The 24,897-nt window shown below is 39.0% G+C and overlaps 3 protein-coding genes and 1 long non-coding RNA gene across 18 annotated transcripts in view; 1 reads left to right on the top strand and 3 right to left on the bottom strand.

Moving 5' to 3' along the window:
- Positions 1-3,684, bottom strand: part of LOC147512441 (putative disease resistance protein RGA1) — a 48,461-nt gene extending 44,777 nt beyond the window's left edge. For all 13 annotated transcript variants that reach the window (XM_086595437.1, XM_086595434.1, XM_086595436.1 and 10 more), the window contains exon 1: positions 87-3,684. In XM_086595437.1, the coding sequence (XP_086451563.1) occupies positions 160-3,504 (3,345 nt within the window). In that variant the 5' untranslated portion in view covers positions 3,505-3,684 and the 3' untranslated portion in view covers positions 87-159. The remainder of the gene's footprint in view (positions 1-86) is intronic.
- A 3,401-nt stretch (positions 3,685-7,085) lies between these two features.
- Positions 7,086-7,958, bottom strand: LOC147512448 (uncharacterized). The gene has a single exon (XM_086598729.1). It carries the CDS (start codon positions 7,956-7,958, stop codon positions 7,086-7,088), a length of 873 nt encoding a protein of 290 aa, XP_086454855.1.
- A 2,719-nt stretch (positions 7,959-10,677) lies between these two features.
- The window catches only part of LOC147512449 (uncharacterized), an 87,464-nt gene continuing 73,244 nt past the window's right edge, over positions 10,678-24,897 (bottom strand). Inside the window, exons 2-3 of the long non-coding RNA XR_015214948.1 lie at positions 11,870-11,926; positions 10,678-11,329 (exon numbers count right to left, since the gene is read on the bottom strand). This is a non-coding gene — a long non-coding RNA (uncharacterized LOC147512449). The remainder of the gene's footprint in view (positions 11,330-11,869; positions 11,927-24,897) is intronic.
- On the top strand, positions 18,601-22,709 carry LOC147512450 (uncharacterized). Of its 3 annotated transcripts, none has more exons than XR_015214945.1 (5): positions 18,601-18,824; positions 21,147-21,540; positions 21,651-21,789; positions 21,882-22,321; positions 22,404-22,709. XR_015214945.1 is itself a non-coding variant. In XM_086595444.1 (4 exons), the coding sequence occupies exons 2-4, from the start codon at positions 21,151-21,153 to the stop codon at positions 22,049-22,051; spliced, it is 699 nt and encodes a 232-aa protein (XP_086451570.1). In that variant the 5' UTR covers positions 18,601-18,824; positions 21,147-21,150; the 3' UTR covers positions 22,052-22,709. The 3 variants fall into 3 exon arrangements, 1 of the variants encoding a protein (XP_086451570.1); XR_015214944.1 differs by having other exon boundaries at positions 21,882-22,315; XM_086595444.1 differs by having other exon boundaries at positions 21,882-22,709.

The raw sequence follows: 24,897 nt of genomic DNA on the forward strand, positions 1-24,897 counted from the left end.
TTTTTTTGAAGTAGTGAGAGATTTGAGGATTGGGCTGGTTGGTGTTTGGAGAAATGAGGGATTTTGAAAATCATAAAATCAATTACCTGTTGGGGTTGGGCTGATGCATGATTCTTCTTTGCAGGTGATCAATCAATCACTGGATTACTGATCAATCGGTTATTCAGGGATGAAGTCTTTCAAATTAAGTACGATCTTTGGAATGTGGGAATTGGTGGTCCAGCTTTCTCTTTTTCTGCAGCGTTCTTCCAGAATTGGACAACCAAATATTTCCAGTCGTTGGAGCATGGGGAGATGCTTCAAATACTCTGGCGTGAAGTCAAGGAATTCACAACTCCAAAATTTCAATGATTGAATTGCAGTGAGTTGGTTGAAGCCTTGGGGAAGTGACGACTCTTCAGACCACCAGATGGAGAAAGAGTGAAGATTTGGGTAGTCATTTTCGTTGTGATCGGGGGAACCAATTCCACTGATTAGCAGCGGCAATATTGACTTTGAAAGAATACCTGTATCGCCATCTAAATCCAGCTCTTCAAGGAGGGGAGGAAGGCAAGGTTGCCTCCCCGTCAGTTGTGGACAACTAGATATCTTTAGACTTCTGAGTGTGGGAGAAAACAAGTAGTGCGGCACCACCTTCAACTTAGGGCAACCACGGATCGACAATACCTGAAGACAGGGCATGATGAAACCTTCTCCACCTTCTTCATCTCTTCTTATTGGAAGCTTTATTTCATCCCCCTGTTCCTCCCACTCCCACAAGCAAGACAATGTATGTTTCTTCAATACTGGGAACACTGCAACTTCTTGAGCGCTAAGAGTAACATTATCATCAATTTGGAAAAGCTTAAGGCCACCTAGATTAAGTTCTTCCAGAGATTTTAGCTTCCCGAGGCCTGGTGGTAACATTTGCAATTTCAAATCATGCACAGTCAATGTGCGAAGCTTTGGAAAAATCTCCACGCCTCTTCGGAACGGCAGATGCCACTCCTCACACTGTTCCATATAACAAATCTGAAGCGTATGTAACTTCGGGAACACTACTACCGATTGTACTGAATCTTCACCAGCAGTAGAAGTACCATCAGTACTTCCCAGTCCATAAAACTCGCATCCGATGCGTTTCACTGAGCCCAGCCCCACTAATTCAAGGTGTTCAAGGTTTTGAAGTCTCCCCAAAGCAGGCAATTCCGAGCATTGATTGCACCAATTCAGTTCCAGTTTCACCAGATTGGGTAAATATGTATTAATGCTTGACATCCACAACGGAGATCTATTCCCTTTGTAACGTTCTATCTTCAACATTGCCAAGTTTGTATGCGGCTGGAGACCATCCAAAACACTCTCTATCCTTTTTCTCTTTTCTTCTTCTCCATCAGCATCCTGTCTTTCTTCAGAAAACCGTAAAACCAAGGACCGGAGCTTGTCTTTTTTCTTTAGTACTGCGTCTATTGAGTCCGCCATTTGTCCCAATCCCTCTATTATTAGTTCTCCTTGGATATGGTCTAGAAGTTTTAACTCTCCAATCTGGCATCCTTTTCCACCATCACGATCCAATACCACTTTACTTAATGTTCTAAGGAAGCTCAATCGCTCTAAACCCCATGGGAAATAACTCAACTCAAAAGTTCCTTCAAGTTCGAGATGTCTGAGATTACGTAATTTCCCAATTCCTTTGGGGAGTTTTTTGAGAGATCCACACCAATTTAGTTTCAACGTCTGTAAATTAAATAGATTACATACTGTTTCAGGTAACTTCTCCATCTCTCCGTTATTAGAAAGATCGAGGAGTCTCAGATGTAGCAATCTCTCCACCTCATCTGGAAGTTCTTCAAAATAACTGTCACACAAATCCAATACCCGAAGGCATGTCATCTGACACATAATTAACTCAAGATGTGCACTGGTATCCTCATATCCTGCACCAAAATGACGCAACCTGATGTTACCAACCTCTCTATCATTCTCCATAAAAATAGAGGATTCCTTCTTTGCGAGATGTTGGGCAAAATCATGCACAAGGTCATGCATTTTGCAACCAATGACGTTGCCTTCACTGTCTTTTTTAAAATCTTGGAACAAAGAGCGCATCGCGAGATCATTGAAATAGTTTGTACCAATTTTCTCTAGATCTTTTGAGCTATCATAACTTAAAAACCCTTGCGCCATCCAAAGCTTCACCAATTCATCTTTATCTATTTCCGCATCTTCTTGAAAGACAGCACAATAAGAAAAACACCGCTTCAAACGCGAAGGCAATGCATAATAACTTAATAAAAGAGAAGGTAAAAACTCAGGCTCATCTTTCGAAATTTCTTCCCATATGTTACTTGCTAGTACATCTTCCCATTCTACTACAGATCTTTTGCGGCACATAAGACTTGCTACAATCTTTACCGCTAAAGGGACACCCTTACACTTACAGGCAATTTGTTTTCCAATTTCTTCAAACTCTTCGCATTCGTCTTGTCTTTCCCTGAAAGCTATATGTTTAAAGAGTGACCAACATTCTTCATCAGACAATTGCTCCAACCTATGTATATAGGTGGAGACCATCTTCTTCGCAATGTTCTCATGTCGTGTGGTGATTATTATTCTGCTTCCCTGTGCACCACCATCTAGTGAGACCTTCAACTTTCCCCAAATCTCTCGATCAGAGGTCCATACGTCATCTAGCACAAGAAGGAACTTCTTTCCCCTTACCGATTCAGACAAACATTCATGCAGATCTTCCCAATCTACAGTACTAGGGACATCACCAGTAGCTTTTTTAATAATAGATTTGGCCACCCTTTCAAGATCAAAAGGCTTCGAGACACAAACCCACATCAGCTTTTCAAAGTTCTTCATCACTTCCTTATCTTTGAGGATTAGTTGCACAAGGGTCGTCTTGCCGAAACCCGCTGTACCAACTATAGAGATGAGTGGGACATGTGAATCTTGATGACTAGTCTCACTCAGTAACATGCTTACTATACTATATATATCATCAACACGACCATAGATCTCAGATGCATCAACAAAAGAGCTCGTTACTGGTCGAGGTTCTTCACGACTTCGCCTTTCATTCAGATCAAGCAAAGCTTTATCTTTAACAATCCGATCTAGTCTTTCGTTTATGTCAATCATCTTACTACTATCATCATGGCGTACAACAACACTTTTGAAACAAGAAAATAGAGAAAACAAGCAGGACCAAAGCTTCTCACTGACATGAGCATCGTCGTCATCAAGTAGTTGGATCTGTGAGCTGAGAATTTCGGTTTTCCAGTCGTCCAATACATCGTCAGCATCATAGGAGATGCGTGTGAGTTGTTCTAACCAAGCCTTCACTGCTCCGTTCTTGACTTGTTTTTCCTCTGCATCCTCAACCACTGCTTGGATAAGAGAGAGTGTAACATTGAGTTTTTCGCTTTCTTTACGTTCACCCGCCAATAGATTCACCTGATCTGTTTGGTGGATCGAACGCAATTGCTCCAACACACCGGAGATCACCGAATGAGCCATAGTGATAAGAAACACAACAAGATGAGAAGACTCTCGATTTCCAAATGCAGGGCAAGGCTGGTCAGGTTCGTTGTCTGAACACCAATAATTCAATAATTCACATAGTGGATCTAGAACATTATTTATTTATTACAATGACTTTACATTATTTATTTATTTATTTATTACAATGACTTAAGAATAATCCCCTGGGCAGAATAGAAAGGCTTGGGGTCAAACCAAGACGTTGTCTTTTTGTTAGCCCCCCAGGCCTATATGAACACATATCTGAAGTGAGGCTTACTACCGTTCGTCAATAAGATCATGTAAAATTAATAATCTATCATAGAAATAAATCTTATCAAAGAAATATTATGAAGAATCGGAGTGCAAAATTGGTTTAAAATATTACAATCTCAATACAGACCCCAAACAGACTCTTTCTATATCTGATTATTGATTAAATTGAGTTCTAAAGTTAGCTGTCAGAATGGTGCAATTGCCATAGGGTCATTTTTTTTTTTTTTTTCGATAATAACTTATATATATATCATAGAAAACTAGATCATAACCGGCACATCATTGTTTGACAGTAGACATTGTGGTAGTTGACTCACAAGCTGCTGATGGTAGATCCATTTTGCAAGCTCATGTGCCTCACTATTTCCCACCCTACTGATCCAACTATACTTACAAAACAAAAAGGAGGAGCTTAGGTTTTTTACATAATCCCTTAAACATGCATACGTCCAAGAACATGAAGGACTGTTCAGAGCTTGGATGACCTCAGCACAGTCTCCTTCTATCAGCACTTCCTTCTGCCCTTTAGCTTTTGCTAGCAAAATAGCCACCTCTGCTGCCTCCATTTCAGCTTCTGCTGCAGACTTAGCTTTATATCTTCTTCTTCTTTGCTGCTACCACCCTTGCCTTCATTGTCCCCCGCTTAATGGTGCGGTACCATCCAATTGTAGCCTTGTAGGAAGCATCAAACCTGATAATAATGCAGTCATTAGGGATGATAGGAAATAGTGTATCTAGAGAAGAATTCTTATCTTGCTTTAAAGAGAAACTAGGGAGAGTTGGTGTCTTGTTCTCCAGACATTCTGCAGCCACTCCTGCATAGCATTTCTCTGCCTCCATATCACTTTTTTTTATAGTTCTTTCTCTTTTAGGCCTCTTATGTTCAAACTTAGCTTCGTTCCTTGTTATCTATATGTTGTACATTAGATAACAAGCTTTGATGCCACCTTTGCACTTCCACTTAGTCTTCTTTGTGACACCACGATGAATTTTGTGACCCAAGCTTTGCTGTCATTATTCCCTTGGTTCTCCATTCTCAGCCCAAGAGCTGAGGTGAACCACATGGCTCTAGACCACTCACATTCAAAAAACAAGTGCATATCATTCTCTGTTGTCTTAAAACACAGAGGGTAATCAAAGTCCCCCTTCATTCTTCTCATTTCCAGCATGTTCCCCATAGGTAAGGCATACATATATGCCTTCCACAGGAACAATTGAACATTTGCTGGTAGTTTGGTTTTCCAGAGGAGCTTAATGGTCTGGGAATTGAAGTTAGAGCTCTGCCCTGCCTCTTTCTCCTTTGTGATAAATTTGTAAGCAGATTTTACTGAAAACTTTCCATCCTTGTCCTCACTCCACACCATCTTGTCCTTGCCAAGACCCAAAGGTCTCACAATAATGTCTTTTATCCTTATAACTAGATGGGGTGGGAGATAGGCTGCAAGCTTATCCTCATCCCACCCGCACCCATCCTCTTTAAACAACTTCGACCACATGGAGATTATTTAGGTTGGAATTTTCCACTCCTAACTCTCTTGAGAGTCCTGGGTTTGCCATTCATACAGACCCAAGGATCATTCAGGATAGAAGTGGAGGTTCCACTATGTATCCCCCATATCAAGCCTCCACTTATTATATTAAAGGTTTTATGTATGCCTTTCCAAAAGTAGGAGGCATATCCAGGAGGTTTCCAAATGTCCCCAATCCAGTTTTTTCCATATATGCTAGCAAGAGTTTTTGTCCAAATGGAGTGTATGTCAGTAGCTACTTTCCAAGGCAGCTTGGATAGCATAGTAAGGTTCATATCTTTCATCTTCCTGAACCCCAATCCTCCTTGGGACTTGGGTTTACATAAGTTGTCCCACCTAATGGTATGGACACTTTTTTATTCCTCAGAGCCATGCCAAAAGAAATCCCTACATGCTCTGTCTATCTTTTGACAAGTAGACTCAGGGAACATGTAGGTGGCCATAGCATACAGGGGAGTGGCTTGCACCACAGATTGTATCATGGTAGCTCTACCAGCTTGTGAGAGGACCTTAGCCTTCCACCCTTTGATCTTCTTGTGTATTTTATCCACCAAATAATCAAAGTCCTCAGCCTTTTTTTGTGAAAGCATGGTAGGAATCCCCAGGTACTTGTCTTTTGGGTCAAAAGCCCTCATCCTCCAAAACTTTTTCAACTTTATTTTATTTCTAAAATTAATATTTCTACTAAAAAATATACTAGACTTTTCTAAATTAATGCTCTGACCAGAAGCATCACAGTACTCTTGAAGAATCTTCTTGAGGTAGCCTCCATCCTCAAGATTGCCTTTAGTAAAAAGAATCAGATCATCCGCATATAGCAGATGAGTAATAGAAGGAGAGGACCTTCTAATCTTGATCCCATGGATCTTCTCTTCCAACTCAGCCTTGGCAATCATCCTAGACAAAGCCTCAGACATGATAATAAAAAGGTAAGGGGACAGGGGGTCCCCTTGTCTGAGGCCTCTGGTAGGACTGAGTTTATTGAGAGGTCTACCATTAAGAAGAACTTGAAAGGTCACAGTAGACAAGCATTGCTGAATCATGCTTCTCTATTTAACATTAAAACCCAGCCTCTCAAAAATACTGCCAATGAGAGACCACTCAGCCCTATCATAGGCTTTTGCCATGTCCATTTTCAAAGCTACCCAACCTTTATTCCTAGCCTTCATGTGTTTCATTTGATGGAACAATTCAGAGGCCAAACCAGTGTTATCCCCAATGTTTCTCCCTTTTATGAAAGCCCCCTGGAAAGGGGAGACTATCTTATTCAGGTGACCTTTAAGTCTATTAGCCAGGATTTTAGAGATCACCTTATAGCTGAAGTTACAGAGGCTAATGGGTCTAAAGTTAGCCACAGCCTCAGGGTTGCTCATCTTGGGAATGAGAGCAATGAAGGTTTCATTGAAAGTAGGATTCAAAATCCCTTTAATGAAGAAGTCCTTCACAAAGGCAGAGATACTAGGCCCTACTATCTCCCAAGCCCGTTGATAGAAGCACCCTTGAAACCCATCGGGCCGGGGAGCCTTGGGGCGACCCATCTTCGACTACTACTCTCCGGATGTCATCATTGGTTGGCACACTAGTCGAATGCTATTCTCCCTCTCGGAGATGCATGGGTGAAACAGTTGAGAATTTCTTTCATTCTTGGTGGGATGGTCGAGCTAAAGAGCTCCCCCGAGTAACTATTGATGTTTTCCCCACATCAAAGACTACCCATACTCCTCCGGTTGCCATCGGGTTTGAGTAATTTCTATATCTGTTCTTCCGTCTCTCCTATATATAGTAGAGCGGATGAAAGAATCTAGTGTTTCTTCCTCCTTCTTGCAACCCAATGGGTGGTGGATTTTTGTTTCGTAAGCTCTCTTCCTTATTCAGCCAGTCAAAAAGGTCAGATTTTAAATCCTTTGCTTTCTCATAGTTGGTTGGAGAAAAGGGTTTTTTCAAAACCTCCTCCAGCTCTTTATTCACTATTTTTACATTGGTGAAGATGTTTCCAAACACTTTTTTATTCCAAATCCCAAGGTGTTGTTGAGTCATCTTATGCTTAAGAATAACATTCATGTCCGGCATGTTGTGAGTGATAGAGTTCCAAGCAGTGTCAATGACAGGCATGCAGGACTTATCCGAGAACCACATATTAAAAAATCTAAAGAGTTTATCATGCTCAGACTTGTTAGCATCATTAGTATTGAGATTAATATTAATGGAGAGATGATCAGAGGTAGCATTCACTACATTATTGACTTGCATATGAGGAAACAAAAGAAGCCAAGCATCATTAGCCATGGCTCTATCTAGCCTTTCATAAATATGGTCCTGTGGGCCTCTATTGTTACTCCAAGTAAACTTAGGCCCCTTAAACCCCATATCAATAAGCCCCAGGTCATCAATCAGATTGTTGAACTCGACCATACTTTTAGTAAAACTGCTTCTACCCCCTAACTTTTCATCCAAAGATGTAATAGCATTAAAATCCTCAAACAAACACCAAGGCCCAGGGATCAGAGAAGCTACATCCCTAAGCTCAGACCAAACTCTATGTCTATTGCAAGCTAAAGGTTCTCCATATACAAAGGAGAAAAACCAAGACTCATTACTAAGATAATTACTTAGTTTACCTGTCACCTGGTTCCAAGAAGCTCCCATGATGATCAAGTCCACATCCTCCTTCCAGTCTGCAAAACCCGATACCACTCACGCATTTCTTTGGGACACCAAAACCCCCTTGTACTTAACCATTCTACCTATCCCTCGATTCTATCCTTTGCTACTTTAGTTTAGAGAAATACAAACAATATCCGGGTCATATCTCCCTATCAAGTCCTTTAGTTGTTGAATCGCCGTGGAGGAACTAATTCCCGAAGCAATTCCAGCGTGAATCATTTTCGACTAGAAGGCTTTGTTTTGGGGACGGTGCCGCGAACCCTAGAGGAGGACCCATGGGACCTCCACTGCTTGTAGACTCCCCACTAACACTACTAGCACTAACATCCCCACAGTACCCACTAGCTGCTGCTTTTGGACCATTTCTCTCTTCACTCAAGCATATCTATTTGTCCCTTGCCTGTTTTCTACTCACCACCAGAGAGTCATCTATAGCCAACGGCGTTGGTTGTAAGACCAGAGGCAAAGAGATACTATCCTCTCGGACTCATAACCCCCCTTCAATACTTCCTTGAGTCAGATCCAAAGGAGCATTCCCTATAGACACCTCTTCCTGACCCATCCCAACATTGTCCCCCAAATTCCGATTACTACCATCAGAGAAATAGGCTTCCCCCCACTCCGTGAAAGCATCAGAAGGTATCGATCCTCGGTGCCGGTCCATATTCTTCTGATGGTTCACTTGGATCGAGCTTGGTGCGAACTAGTTTTCTCGAGAAACAGCATTATCACTTGATATCTCAATCACATGAGCTTCTTCAGGAATAAGTAGATGTCCCAAGCCTCTAGCTCTCAAGTCATCAGCCTCTCTTTTTGCTCTCTTAGACTGTAGAGCTGCCAACCTTAGCCTTTGTCTCCCCTCACCTCTATCCGCCATTATTAACCACTGTTGTTCCACCGTTGTGCTCAGCTTTCTTTTTGTTCCCACACCAGAGCTTTGTGCTGCTCTAGTTCTTACTCCTCTTCTGATCCCTTCCTTACTTGAACCTCTAAAAACCAAGGTTCTGATCCCCTTTCCACGTGTTGGTATCCCAGAGAACCTAAAGTTTTCTTTCCCAAAACCAGCCTCTTCATTATCATCATTATTCACCACTGCCTTGGAATACTCGCGATATAGTCTGATTTCCTTGGAAAGGGGGGGGGAGATATTTCGGCGATGCGTGCTCTGCCTCTAGATTGATTTGTGTTCCCAAGAACTCCTTTTCCAGACCTAGCCCCCCTTGTTCCTCATCAGCAACTTCTAGAACCCCCAAGACATTTTTATTTCCTGTGTCTGGCTCTTCCTCCTTCTGGGCCATGTCCTGATCCAGGTCTGTCTCTAAGAGGCTTGGGCCCCAAACCACAATAGCCCCCACGACCTCTGAGTCATCATCCATCACCATCTGATCTCCTCGGGCTTGCACTGCTGTAGCCTGCTCCAACTCTTTTTCCTGCTATTCTGGCCCATCACCATTTGGGCCTTCCAAAGCTGACCTGTCCACGTTCTGATCTGGCTTCCCAACGTTACTATGCACAGTGCCCACATGCTCTGAGTTAGCCGTTCTGACCTCTACCACCCCAGTCCCTCTTTTCTCTGAATTCTGGTCCTTGCCTCATCTCCAGAGGCCCCACTCGACTTCCTTGGTGGTGTAGTCAGCAGCCCTTCCCCTTGCCAAAATTTCCGTACCGGCGACCCTCGAAACCTGGCTGGGATCTGATCCAACCTAGGTTTTTGAGGGGTTCCTGAGATGGTCACTGAGTTGGGGCAAGATGTGGCAGCCCCATTATAGAATACATTGGCTCGCATCATGAATGAGAAATTGTTTTTTATATCCCTTGTCGATCCACCAATCTTTCTAACCTCCATATTGAATTTCTCCCTGAGGTTACAGTAGTGCAGATCATGGCCAATGCACCCACAGAAGTAGCAAAATATATCCAGTTTTTCATATTTAAAGGTGACTGGGATCACTTCCCCTACCTCCGTGCATAACTCTATGCCTTTGAGCAATCTTTCTTTTATGTCCAGTCGGACTCTCACCCTTGCTACCGGCTTGTTGAATTCCGATGAACAACAGAGATCCACCTTCTTTACTTTACCAAGGTTCAGACCTACTGTGGTTACATTTTCCTCATTTATCCTCTCCTTCGGAAGCCCATAAATTTGTACCCAAAAATCCACCAGGTCGAACAACTGTTCCTCCTCCAGGGCATCATCATGTTTTGCTGTTTTCATGGACATGATGAAACCTTGTATCACCCAAGGGCCATTCTTCCTGACATGTCTGTATTCCTCCTCATTTTCAAAACTCATCTTGTAAACCCCCTTCGGAGATTACTTCTATCTCTGTTTTACCCCTTGTAATGCGCCAACATCTATGCGACTCTTACGCAAGCTCACCAAGAGAAATGTTTTTTTCCACCATACGGTTTCCCCAATAGAGTCAACTTCTCTCGTAATTGCCTCTCTTTCTTGTTCTTCTTTGCCAATCACCACTCTCCTTTTTCTCTTTTGAGCTAAACAGGGTTTTCATGTCCTCCTGCAGCTTTTCCATCTTTGCTTTATTATAATCCCCTGGTTCCTCTAGGCTGGCCTTTTCCCCAGTAACCTCCTCCATCAAATCCAGGACTACAGAGTCTATAGCACCAGAAGGTTTCCTTCCTATAGAGTAGAGAAACTATATGGATATGTTAGATAATCAGGGGGGTTGCAACAGAAAGATTTATTTATTATTTTTTTTTTTTTTGATGTACACTCACACGCCCCAAACCCAATAATCCAGATCCACTCAAACACAAACTGTATAAAGGATTAAATAACAACAGAGATTTGAATTTGAAAATAAGATGTGGGGGGAAGAAAAGAAAGGAAGAGAGAGAGAGAGAGAGCCTGCTTTCAGCCGCAGTAGAGCTCTGAGAGATTGAGAGAGCCATAGGGTCATCTGTTATCAAGTTACACACACACTAACACTGGGTTGGATATGAAGTTACGTCGTCAACAACAATTTTGTAGCACATTCCACTAGGCTGGTGAGTAATCAGCGAAGCAGTACTTGCAAAAAGAATGTGGGCAAAGACATGGTGACATTGGTTCTCCAGACAGTGTACAAACAGATGCACTTGTGAAAAACACAAGTAATCTGAATCGCTTGGATAAAGAATTGTGAGAATGCCCTTTGCTCCATCTCTCTGAAATTTTAGGAAAAGGTGAAGAGGATATCTTGTTAAAATGCTAATACAGTTGAGGTCTTAAGGAAACAAACTAGCTGCTAGTGCTCATCTTGGACTTTCAATGAGACTAATTCACTTTCTTGTGGTTGGCCTCTAAGCTTTTAGAAGCTGGTAACCATCTACGCAGTCTTTCTGGACACCACCTGCTCAGAATACACCAAACTAAATACTTCTGAAACACAAAAGGAGATAATGACAATGATGTGCACTTCCAGAAATTGGTTTTAAAGGAGCAGAGGCAACCCAAGGCAGTGAACAGGACTATTAGAAAAAGACATGTATGAGTAGCATAGTAAAAAGCCTGAGTGAACCAACAGCACTGCCTTTTCAGGATGTTTTACATCATAGAAGACCAAATCTGATGATTGAATCACCTCAAAACATCTCTTTAAAAGTGAAGGAAAACAAAAGTTCTTTATCATAAAACAGATGGTATGTCTGGGAAAACTGGGGAAAACAGAATTATGTATTGGCATCTGAGATCTCAAAGGGGTGGTCTCTTCAATGGTGAGAATGTATAAATCCCTAAGACTACGAAAAATAAGAAAAACTAATAACAATTGCATTGAGCAACATTCTAAAGACAAGAATAACTTCCTTTACAGGAGGACAAGGATTTTGCTCTCTGGAAAAACTTGCAAATTGTAAAATAGAGTGATAATTGATAAGCCAACATAGCATACCTTCATGTCTGCCCTTGTATCAGATGGATGCGATCGGTCTGACATGCCCACCGCCATCTAAAGTAAAAGAAACATTGTGTCAGAGTGTATCTAGAATCTAGTAGGGTGTCACTGCAGGTCCTCTACAATCTACAATTTACCGAAGACACTATTATTGCAGAAAACATTCTACAACAGGCCTCTACTAAAAGATGGATGGCAATTGTCCTTTGATATTAGTATGGTTGAAAGAAAAATTTGCATCATAAATCACTTCAGCTCCCAAATGGAAATAGATTCAAGGTAAGACCAGATTCCACACTTCCACCATAATGTGATGCGTCCTGTGATAAAAAAGAAGATACTCTGCTACTAGAGAGGAGAGCATTGAAGTAATTGCAAGAAAGCACTAAAGTACTCCTGGATGGTTGGATATGGTTTGTGAATTATAAGCAACTTTATGGGACCTTAGCTTGATCAAATATTAAGAAAATTCGGTGGTTCATTCTTCTTTCTAAAAACTGACATTGTACAGAATGTTTTGGTTTTTAAGATGTTAGTGTTGGATTTAATAACTAAAAAATCTCACCGTACGGCAGCATGGAAGCAACCTTGATGGCTGAGAATCAGTCTAGGTAGTCCATGATTCAGTGATTTTGCATGAAAAAAAGGATTGAGTTCAGTCATTTGGTTGGTCGCAACTCACGACCCGACAACACTACCAATTGAACAGGAACCGAGATGATAATAAAATATGACCTCTCAAAAAGTCCTTCGTATACAATTTCGTCAAACAGGGTAAGCAAATACGAGCATAAGAAAAAGAGATGGATCAAAAGAAAATGAGTTTGTGGAAATAGAAGTATAGGACACTACTGTCATATTAGTATCTTACCCAGGAATAAAAAGCAGGGTAGAAATTATGCATATTCCCCCCTCCCAGAGTATAAGGAATCACAACAGTGTCAATCTAAAATTCTAAATCAATCTCATCATCCATATCTATTTCCAATTTTCCATCAATGGAAGTTGCTTCTATGAATGTGATGCAGAAGATGAGACAATAATAAAGATAGCACTACAATGATCCGAAGACAAGAGGTGCTTGCAGGATAAAGAGTTGGGATTTTCGTTGACAAATTCTGCTCTTAGAGAGTAGAGCAAGGAAGCAGTAAAGTACTCTTGGATGGTTGGATATGGTTTGTGAATTATGAGTGACTTTATGGGACCTTTAGCTTGACCAAATCTTCCAAAAATTCGGTTGTTCATTCTTCTTTCTAAAGACTTATATTGTACAGATTGTTTGGTTGGTCACAACCCGACAGCCGGACCAATTGAACCGGAACCGAGATGATGATTAAATATGACTTCCCTCAAAAAAAGAATTTGTATAAATTTGATCAAACGGGGTAAGAAAATTCAAGCATAAGAAAAAGATGCGGTCAAAAGAAAAGGAGTTAGTGGAAATAGGAGTATAGGACACTACTGTCATATTAGTATCTTACCCAGGAATAAAAAGCAGGGTAGAACATATGCATATTTTTTCAGGTTAACTAGGATTACCACCCCCCTCCCCAATAGATGAGCCAATTAGGATTTACCCCCCATTGGATTGGAAATTAGGGTCCCCCCCTCCCCCCGCAATTACACTACAGTACTACACATCTTTTTGAGACAGTGTGTGTGTGTGTTTGGGGGGGGGGGGGCTACTCCTATTAACCCTTTTTTATCCTTCTGATCCGGAAGATGAGACAGTGTCTATAGAGTGAACTGAAGATGGCACAACAATGATCTGAAGACAAGAGAGGTGCTTGCAAAATGAAAAGTTGGGAATTTGTGTGCAAGTGTGGGTTGTGTAGAGAACCAGAGAGGGCGATGAAAGGCTAATATAAACGTCAAGAAGAGATCCATTATCATTTCAGTGTTTCTTTCTTAAATAACTATAATTTACTTAATAAAACACATTCAAAATTTCATACAGTTCATTCAGTAAAATCGTGTGTTTCTCAGAGAATAAATACCCATCACGGGTAATAATAATAATAATAATAATAATCAATATCTTATATTTCCAATACAACATGTAGAAGAAAAGTCAAAGTCTTTATGCTTTTTCTTGTTGATTTTAGCTTGTTTTAATACTTGGGCATCTTTTATTTTCAGTATTCAGCTCAAAGTTTTGTTCTTTATTAGAATTTATTGTTGTTAATGCATAGGGGAAAAACATTTATGCTTAATTTTGTGTGTAGAATAGTGAAAAAATGATGCATGTGGTTATTTGAGACGAGAATTTTATGTATATATATTGGACTATGATGAGATGATAGTTGAATTGTTGGTTGAATTTTGATTAGGCAAGCGAAGGATGTTGTGAAAGCAGTGAAGAAACGCGTACAGCATAAGAACCCGAAAGTTCAACTTCTTGCGTTAACGGTAATTACCAGTATATATGAAATAGTGGGGGTTGTATTGTTTAGTTAGTTGTTGAGATAGAGTAGTTAGAGTAAATGGATTTCTATTTTTGTTTTGCAGCTGTTGGAAACAATGATAAAGAATTGTGGGGATTATGTGCACTTCCAGATTGCGGATAGGAATATTCTACAGGAGATGATCAAAATTGTGAGAAAGAAGGTAAGTCTTGGAAAAGAGTTCTAACAACTTGTTAGTTGATTGAATATATCTGTGCCCTTATATATGACACAATGAATGGTAGTTTTTTAGTTCTTTTGTTGTGAGGGTCATAAGCACGTAAAATTGATTTTAGGTGACGTGTTTTGTTAAAGTATCTTATTTCAGCTATTGCATATTATAACCTCTCTTTTATAAATACGCTTATAAACTTTTGTGTTGCAGACAGATATGCAAGTGAGGGATAAAATATTAGCACTGCTAGACTCTTGGCAAGAAGCATTTGGTGGGAGCAGGATCCGACTCGATCAATCCATTCACCTTCTTCTCCAACTCAGGCTGAGTCCAATGGCTCTCTATCCCTTTAAAAGTAGTGTTAAAGTCAATAAAGTAGAAATTTAAAAGTCGATAAAGAAATTTCTAAAATAGAAATTTAAAAGTAGAAATTTAAAATCAACATATTTCACTCTCTATCTCTATTTTACTCTCTATTAAAGGGATAGAGAGCCATTGGACTCAGCCTCAGTCACAGCCCAAGCAGGATTCCAAGAGACAAGTTACAAATACTCAACAAATCAGGATACTTATGAGCCCAGTTCTTCCGAAAATCACATGGCAACCCAAAATCTCTTCAAAACTGAGCAATTTTATCAGTCGGAAGTCGCTTATCCACAGTCATCATCAAAAACCTAGTAACATATTCCGCCACTTTCTCCCCATGCAAATCTAACAACTCCCTCTCTTCATTCAACAGTTGTTCAGCTTCTTTCGTCATCCCACACCACATCACCCCTCTTCTATTTTTATACAACTCAAAAAGCTTAGGCGACTTTCGCAAAAAGTCCGAGATCTTCAAGGCTTCTTTAAGTTAATTTGCCTTCTATACTGTTCCAACGACCTAATGGGAACAATTTGTTCAGGCTCTTTCTTCAAAACATCCATTAGAAACAACACCTTTGATAGAATTTTCCACTTCTCTGTTACTATTTCTAAATCATGCACTCTCTTTAACTTGCTTCTATCTTGTATTCTTTTACTTGCTGTCATCATACGCTTCTGCCTCGACGAAAAAACTCGAAACAAACTATATTCTATGTCCCCATTTCTCACAAAATGGGGACATAGAATATTTTCGATATTTTCTATAAAATATTTTCAACTCATAAAACTGCTTAGTTAGTAAGTGTTTCGATATTTTCGCTATCCGATTAACACCCATTATTTATTAGTAAGTGTTTCGGTATTAGCTCAGTTTAAGTTGGTTACTCTGTGAGGAATATCGACAAACACTTAGAGATGCATTTTGTTTACAATGGGAGTATGATTTTAAGACTAATCCGCAAATTTAGCATAATAATAATAATAATACTAGATATATAATGGTTAGATAAGGTTTGGACTTTGGAGTAATAAGGGATGGGGTGAATGGAATGTACCTTCTTTTTCTTTTTCAATTTAGAAACTGGGGATTTGGAAGACTGGTATTTTTTTTTTGGTGAAGATATCTACAAATTTGACTATTATGTTTCAGTGGATGTTGTGGGGCAATGGGCATAGTCCGTGATTTCGAACAGAATCTCGGAATTCTTGTGGAATATTTTGGTTTTTAGGAAAATTCTGATATTTAGTCGAAATCAGAATTCGGGTTTTTGAAAATATTGGAAATTCGGGAATTCCTGTCACACGTCATAGCATTCCCAATACAAGCAGTTTTAAGGGGAAATAGTAACTTGTCACCCTTGTGAGGTAAAAATAATGGCCCAAGGCCAATGCAAAGGTGACAATAAGGATAGTTTTTCACTAATATAATGAGGGTAACACTTGCTACTGAAATAGTTACCGACTTGTGATATTCGGACGGAACCTTTTATTCCGTCTTGCGTATTTTTTCGATTTATTTTTTATTTTTTTTTAACTGGATGTTTCATTCCGTCCCGGTGTATTTTTTCGATATTTTTTTCATTTTTTACATTCAGACAGAATAAAATATTTCGTCCAAATTTTAAAGTCACATTTGCATTGGGCAACCCCTAATAGCTTTTCACCAAAAATGTAACTATGAGGGGAAATAGTCTTATGTGGCACTTATGTGGAGGTAACAAGTTGTTGTTGCATTAGGAATGTTCTCATGATCATGTCCTATTTGATCATGTAAAATTTAGTAAAAGTTAGCCTAGATGCAAAATTAGTGTTGGGAATGGTACGGGATCAACCCGTATCTGACCCATATCCGAATTCATTTTTATCCAAATAGACCATATCAGAATCTAAATTATCCGACCCGAATATCCAAAAAACCGAACTATTTTAACAAAATTCATATTTTGATGCCTAAAAATAATTTATATCTTACATTTATATATGAAAATCATTAAAATAGTGCATTTTTTTGTGTGTTTTTAGTGGATATGGATATCCGAAATCCGGCCCGAATCCAGATGGATCCGAATATGGTCAAGAGTTTTGAGTGAGAATCCGACCCGAACCCTCTCCATTTCCTGCCTTATGCAAAATGCATGTTGCATCATATCAAGCTAAGAGCATCTCAATTGCATGTTTGAGGCCAAACTTTGATACAAGCATCCGCAAACAATTTGACCAACTCTAGGTGGGAAATCGCAAATTATCAAGGAACTAGCCCATGCGACAGTTGCAATGTCACAGGTGCAAAAATAATCAAAAGCAAACAGTGTTAATTAAATAGTTGCAAAAAGTGTTGAAGTGACACTACCAATGTCGCGTACACTATTCCAAAAGTCAAAAGTCAAAAGTCAAAAAATAAAAAAATAAAAAAATAAAAAAATCACGCGACACTCTTATTGTCGAGCGACATTGGTAGTGTCGTGCCGCATCCAAAACCGCAAATTTGCCTCCACAGATGCGGCTAGACAGTTGATGCCTCTATGTTTGCCTCCACCTAGAGATGATTTTTAGTGAAATTCTGAATGGTGGAGGCAAATATGCAGTTGATGCCTCCACCTAGAGATGCTCTAAGGTAATAAACCTGAATTCAAGGCAATTGGTTGATTGATGTACAATGCATGTTAGTGGAGGCAAATTTGCGGTTTTGGATGAGGATGCGGCGCGACACTACCAATGTCGCGCGACAGTAGGAGTGTTGCGTGATTTTTTATTTTTTTACTTTGACCACAACAGCCGCGACACTAGTAGCGTTGAGTAATTTAACAAAGACTCGAACCAATGAAGAATTAAGAATAGGTGCAAAACATGTGGAGAAATCAAGCTTAGCCAACATATTCTGTTCTTCAGCATTATCAAATGTGACTCTGCAAGTTACAATTCTCCTTTCTCTGCACCTAATCATCTATAATCGTTGAGCAGCATAACTAAATCATGCACTCTCTTTAACTTGCTTCTATCTTGTATTCTTTTACTAGTTGTCATCAAACGCTTCTGCCCCAACGAAAAAACTCGTAACAAACTATATTCTATGTCCCCATTTCTCACAAAATCATATGGCAACTCATAAAACTGCTTAGTTAGTAAGTGTTTCGATATTTTCGCTATCCGATTAATACCCATTATTTATTAGTAAGTGTTTCGGTATTAGCCCAGTTAAAGCTAGTTATTCTGTGGGGAATATCGACAAACACTTAAAGAGAAATGAAAGATGGGGATTTGGAACATTATAGTCAAGGTTGATTGATATCTACAAATTTTATATTTTTTTGGTGAAGATATCTACAAATTCGACTATTATGTTTCAGTGGATGTTGTGGGGCAATGGGCATAGTCCGTGATTTCGAACGGAATCTCGGAATTTCTGTCGAATATTTTGGTTTTTAGGAAAATTCTGATATTTAGTCGGAATCAGAATTTGGGTTTTTGAAAATATTGGAAATTCGGGAATACTTAGGCTGTGTTTGATAGCCCCATTTGTCATGGCAAATGCAAATAAATGACGCTATTCACTTGTTTGGCACTGTTTGATGTGTTTTTTGAGTCATGGCAATTTTTTTTTGGATTTGCCATGATTTTGGTGGCAAAATTTATTCTGGGGGAGCTGAGTAAATTTTACCACGACAAATTTGTACACAAATTTGCCACCGAAATAAGTGGATTTGCCACCAAAAAAAAGAGCCCGACCCAAAAAAAAAAAAGAAAACCCACTCTCACTGGAGCGCTCAACCAGGTTCGTCTTCTTCCCATTTTCTCTCAATCCCTCTTTCTACTCTCATTAGTTTCTCTCCTATTTGCCATTAACTTCTTCTTCTCTCACACTCTCATTAATTTCTCTCCTCATACAGTTGTGTATTGATTTGGAGAGTTGTGTATTGATTTGGAGACAAGCAACATAATCATCGACTTGCACAACTTGACGGAGGAGGTTTGTTCATCTCTTTCTCTCTCTCAATCTCTCTCATGTGTGTGCATGTTAATTTTCATTCTCTCATTCTTTTATGTTAGGGTCAGGGTTCAAGTATATATAATGATTTCAAATTTTTTTTTTTTTTTTTTTGTTTATTTAGATTGTTAATTCAGTGCATGATTGTTGAGTATTTGGCTCTGTTTTTATTTATTCAAAAAAGAAATGAAAAATAGATCGTAAAATATCTTTGGATTTATTTTGTATACAATGTTACTGTGAACTACTGAACACTATGAATTGTGATTTCTGAAATAAGATGAAGGGTTGCGAACTATGGGAATTAATAACTTTGATAATTAATTCATGTACAAAGTCAAATATTGAATGCCCAAATAATATTTTATGCCTTTTTGTTCAATTTAATAAGTAATTGGATAATTCATCAGATTTGGATTAATTGTAGTTGCATTTGGTATAAATCTATTTTTTTGTCGCTTGTGTTAGTAATCTAGTTGACATGCTTTTGATTGAGTTATGAATTTGGTTTCTTTACTGGTAAATTAAATTGTTGTCATTCTTTGCTCATTCTATGTTTTTGATTTGTCTTATTTCGTCTCATGCATGATTGTCCATTTAATTAGGTAGAATGCCAACTGAAGAAGAACGTAAATTAGCTGCAGTTACTATGATGCTAACAATCATGCATGCAGGCTATGATGTGGTACCAATGGTATAGGAGAAATAAGCGAAGGGTTATAGTTCCTAGGGCCCTCATTAGAAATTGGGATGCTCAGAGAAACATTGTTTTCACGCGAATGTTGGGTGTAGTGACCGTATATGCTCTAACAGTTGAGAATGAGGATATTTACATTTGAGCGTCTATGCACTTTCGACAATGGGGTTATGGGTTAGTTGATAGTCGGTCCGTTAAGGTTGAAGAACAAGTAGCCATTTTCTTACACCGCAGTTGGGCACGATTTAAGGAATCGGACTTTTGAGCTTCAATTTTTAGATCAAGCGAAACAATTAACCGGTACTTCCACCGAAGTCTTAAATGCCTTTGCTTAGGCTACATAGAGACGGCACGACCTACCACCACGAAAAACTCTCCGACCCCATTTGTGGTGGAACACCTAAATCTTGGCACCATTTTTTCCAGGTTTGTTAGCTATATATCTAATGTACATAATGTTAATTAGTAATTCTTTTCTCGATGATGGTATATTAATTAGGATCTTTGTGGGTGCAATTGATGGCACCCACTTTGAAGCTTACGCATTACCACCTCAAGATCAAGTTAGGTATCGTGTCGAAAGGGCCGGGTTACTCGAATGTCTTAGTGGCATGTACATTTGGTATGAGATTCACCCTACGTACTATCGGTTGGGAGGGTTCCGCCCATGATGGTCGATTTCTTTGAGATGTCGCGATGAGTCGGCCAGGGCACAAACTAACTATACCACATGGTACGTATCCCTAAAACATTTCAAATCCCAACTGTTTTGGAGTATTATTAAAATTCATCAATCATTCTAATTAATTTTTTCACATAGGTAAGTATTATCTCGCCCGATCTTTGGGTTCCGCTTAGTTCCACACTTCCTTACACCATATCGTGCTGTAAGATATCATCTTAGTGACCAATAACGTAACTCTAGATACAACGGTGCCCAGAATGCAAAAGAAATGTATAACTTCCGTCATTCATCTTTGCGGAATGTTGTTGAAAGGACAATTGGTGTGTTGAAGAAAAGATTTTGCGTATCTTAGGCACGCTCCACACCATGATGTTGAGACACACAAGCAAATATAATTTGTGCATGTTGTGGGTTGCATAACTTTTGCTTTCGATAATAATGATGATATATGGGAAGAAGAAAAGCGACTATTGAAGAGGAAGGAAATGGATAAGTAGGCGATGATGTGGGGATAACCATGACTCCGGAGTGATGGTTGGACAAGCGTGGAGAGATGGGTTGATGGCGGACATGTGGGAGCGTCGAGATGAACGAAATGGAGAAGAATAACTAGTGTGTTGTTAGCAATAGTGGTTTAATTTTATGTTTTTTGTTGTCGCTGTTTTGGCAATGTTGAATGATGTGTTTTGCCTCTGGGATACTTGTATTATTATGGCTTATGACTTTTGTTAATCTATATGACAATATGGTTTCTTATATCCTTCCTTATATTAGTAACTCTTTGTTTAGATTTGTGTATGAATATCTAAACCTTGTTTTGGTTTCAAGTCCTACCACTACGAAGTTCACTATCACATTTTGGTTTCGTGTCGATATAGAACACTGATTATTATATTATTTTTTTTTGGTTTATTATATTCAGAACAATGTCACATAACAATGCTAGAAGCCAAGCACCACGTCCTCCACCCCCGCCTCCGCCAATTCCAGAAGTTGTTAAGGGGAAGCGTCAAATACGTTGGAACGATGGAATGGACAAGATCCTTGTCGGAACTTTGTTTGACATCATTACTGTTCTAGGGAAGGGTTCTCAGAATTCTAACGTTTCCAAGAAAGATACTCTAGTTCAAGTTGCAAGTGTGGTAACCAATTCTGGTTCTCAAAAAGTGGATTGGAATCATGTGCGCTCTAGGCTAAGGTCATTAAGGGGTGCCTACACAGTTGCTGCAGAGTTGCTAGGCCAGAGTGGCTTCTCCTTTAACCATCAAACTAAGTACATTCAAGCTGATGCCGATGTATGGGAGAGGTATATTCAGGTAAATGATCTTGATTTAGCCATTTTATATATATTTCACTTTAATATATTTGTCATTGAAGAGAAGCTAGCTTCCTAGAGGACTAACCGTGAGTCACATTATCATTGTAGGCTCACCCAGCTGTAGCAAGTTATAAAATCAAGTGGCTTCCAAACTATGAGATGCTTGACTTCATATATGGAAATGATTCTGCAAATGGAAGTGGAAACTTTAATGCGCATGATCCTGATACTATACCCATATTGGATGGTACGTTAAGCGATTTTTTTTTATTTGTGGTTTTTCTTTATGCGATAAGATATTACTAAGCTCATAACTATGTTGTGTGTTTATTTTAATAGATGAAATTGATGATAATGACCCCGTTAATGTAAATGAATATGTTGACAATACCGGAGATGCTACCCAAGGCTCAGGGGTGAATGTGGAAGCAGAATCACCGCATCAAAATTCGAATGGGCAAAAGAAAAAAAAAACCTCGCATAGATGTGAACGACGAGAAGATAGCTAAGACATTCGAACATCTTGCAGAAGCTGCTAAGGCAATGGCGGACAATTTGAAGCGACCTCCTAGCATGATGCAAAAAGTTCATGATGCCTTGAAAGGTCTTGAGTTGTCTAAAGAAATTTTTAAGCTTGGAATGACCTTCCTTGGAAATAGCCCAAACATGGGTGAAATCTTTTTGAGTTTTGATGATGAAGATCTTAGGAAGGAGTGGCTTTTGGACAACCTTCTAGTGGCTTAAGGCACTTCTTTTGGATTTTTGCTATTATGGTACATGTAATGCACTTGTCTGGTTTAAGGCAGTTCTTTTGGATTTTTGCTACTATGGCTAATCAGGTACTCAAGCTGTGATTTGCAGGGATCATGATGGACAAATTACAAGGGTGAAGAGAAGACTTTTGCTGCTGAAGAAATTTCGTCTATGGTCCATATTAAGACGAGGGAGATTCCCAGAGGCAGGTGCAGATGAAGAAGATGCAGCTGAGATATCGGATCCTGATTCTGACATGGAAGATAGTAAGTGCAAGCCTCTGCCAAACAACTTGCAGAACAACCAATCAATCTATAATCGTTTTGTTTGACAAGCACTATTACCCTTTATTTGTTTCATTTTAGTTGAGACTGTAGATCCTCTGTGCTCTTCAATGGATGGTGTGTTTTTAGATTTTGTGGGTTTTAAGTGTATTTTGATTAAAAAAACAACGACTTGCAGAACAATTGTGAAAAGAGAAGTTATCGACCTTCTCAGTATTTTCATAGTGTTTGCTTATTCGATGCGTTTAATGCTTGTTTGTGTAGTATCACGCTTTCCAGTTGTTTCTGTATAAGATATAGCATCAGATAAGTGATATTCGACAACTCCACAAAATAAATATTTCAATATACTAAAATAAATAAATGTTCATGTTATTGTTACAATATTCAATATTGAATACTATATATATTCAATATTATTTCAATATACTAGAATAACATGTAATGCGTAAGATTGAGTTGTTTCTGTATAAGATATAGCATCAGATAAGCATAAACGCCCTTCCGACTCCAAGAGTTCCATTCGCTCATGTCTCCACCTTGAACAATGTTACGCTCCGGGATGATGTGGAATTGTGCGAAATCCTCATTTGTCAATATTGAATAGTAGGATGGACTTTGAACAAGTAGAAGGCATCGCGGATTCCACACGAGGGATAGATTAAATGAAACCATCCGGTCGCGAGGGTTTCATTTAAGATGACAGGGGTCTCATGAAAGTGCAAGGAACTTGAGTACAGTTGGATATCTCCCTCCACAATTTTTTTGCCCAAGCTGACAATATGAAACTCAGAACCTAGTAATCCACAACACATGTAAAGAACTCTATATTCCTTTGTTTGGGAATGGAAGTATAATCCACATACTCTATATCTCAATGCGGAGCAATAATAGTTACTTGTTCTTGTGTAATAGGATTCCATATGAAAAAAGCGGAGTCATCAAGAGTTGTATTTTTTGAATAGTAGGAACCCCTTATAGGAACCAAAAAGAAAGGGCTTGTACACCTTCAAAGTGTGGATATAGCTCACATTGACTTTTGTCCTTGATTCTAGATTCTTACGTCCATCCAAAAATGGATGACAATATCAGTTTTATCACGTGTTGTGAAATATCTCGGTTCTAACCACTGAACAACAAGGATTGGAGTAGCTTGATCAAGGTGCATGGCAACAAAAGATGGACTTGACAAGGTTATATCGAAGGCGATCTACATACACGTAAACATTGAAAGGCAGCCTCAGCAGTAAGTCTAGTAAGATACTCATGATGATATCATCTGGGAGGAGGAGAAGGCTATTCTTATCAGAGAGAGATCTATGACAAAGTGAAGCATCGTTATTCTTACCCAAAATATATATGAACAATAAATGTTCATACCCAAAACAGACATGAACATTGATTGTTCATACCCAAAACATATATGAACATTGATTGTTTATTTTTCGGGGTAGCGTCGCAAGCGCGTCATGGGCCGTAGGCACGGGCATACCCTTTTGTATACAAAGATCAGTTGATCATGGTACCAAATAGGGGTGTTCATGGGTCGGTTTTTACTGGTTTCGAGTTGCATTCTATTTTTAATGGTTCCTATCAGGTTTGGTTATTTTATTTTATTTTTAAGAAAACCCGAAACTATACCCATTAATTAAGTTGGTTTCGGTTTTTTCTTGGGTTATATATTATTATTACTAAAATTACGTTTTTGATTACGTAACAGATATAAAAGTTAGTTTTTAGTGCGACAATAACAATTATAATGGTCATAAATTCGATAATCTTTGAATTTTTTAGAAAAACTTTAAGTACAACTCATAAATTGTGCGCATGTATTAATTTCCATTTTAAATCGAACAAGAGTACATTATACTATACATGCATACATACGATCTATATAAATATATATTACACACTAAATTTAACATATACAGTGTATTAATTAATTCCGGTTCGGTTTTAATTCCGCTATTAACATTTTTAAACCCATAACCGCTATAAACAGTTCTAATTCCGATTCGGTTTCGGGTAATTAGATACCCATACACACTCTAGCTCCCAAACATATATAGGATACTCACAAAGTAATATTTTTTTTGCTTGGGATTAAGAAGAGATAATCAAAAGCTCCTGCACATAACTGCAAAGTTTGGTGGACGTTTCTGTTTTGTAGCAGGTGGACACATTTTAAAACAATGGAATTGAAAATTAAGAAATGAGATATGACAAAGTTCTGGTAAACACACCTGGGCAACCAATGGATAGGCAAAGATTGAGATGTGTACCACATACTTAATGGTTATGAATAATAGGTATGAACA

This window comes from Coptis chinensis, chromosome 3 (assembly GCF_015680905.1).
Source record: "Coptis chinensis isolate HL-2020 chromosome 3, ASM1568090v1, whole genome shotgun sequence".
NCBI classification, from domain to species: Eukaryota; Viridiplantae; Streptophyta; class Magnoliopsida; order Ranunculales; family Ranunculaceae; genus Coptis; species Coptis chinensis.

Bases quoted from the DNA above. Each gene is read 5' to 3' on its own strand.
- LOC147512450 (XM_086595444.1), top strand. From the start codon at position 21,151: ATGTCACATAACAATGCTAGAAGCCAAGCACCACGTCCTCCACCCCCG. The intron at 21,541-21,650 runs GTAAATGATCTT...TTATCATTGTAG, and splicing joins TATGGGAGAGGTATATTCAG to GCTCACCCAGCTGTAGCAAG. The intron at 21,790-21,881 runs GTACGTTAAGCG...TTATTTTAATAG, and splicing joins TACTATACCCATATTGGATG to ATGAAATTGATGATAATGAC.
- LOC147512448 (XM_086598729.1), bottom strand. From the start codon at position 7,958: ATGGGAGCTTCTTGGAACCAGGTGACAGGTAAACTAAGTAATTATCTT.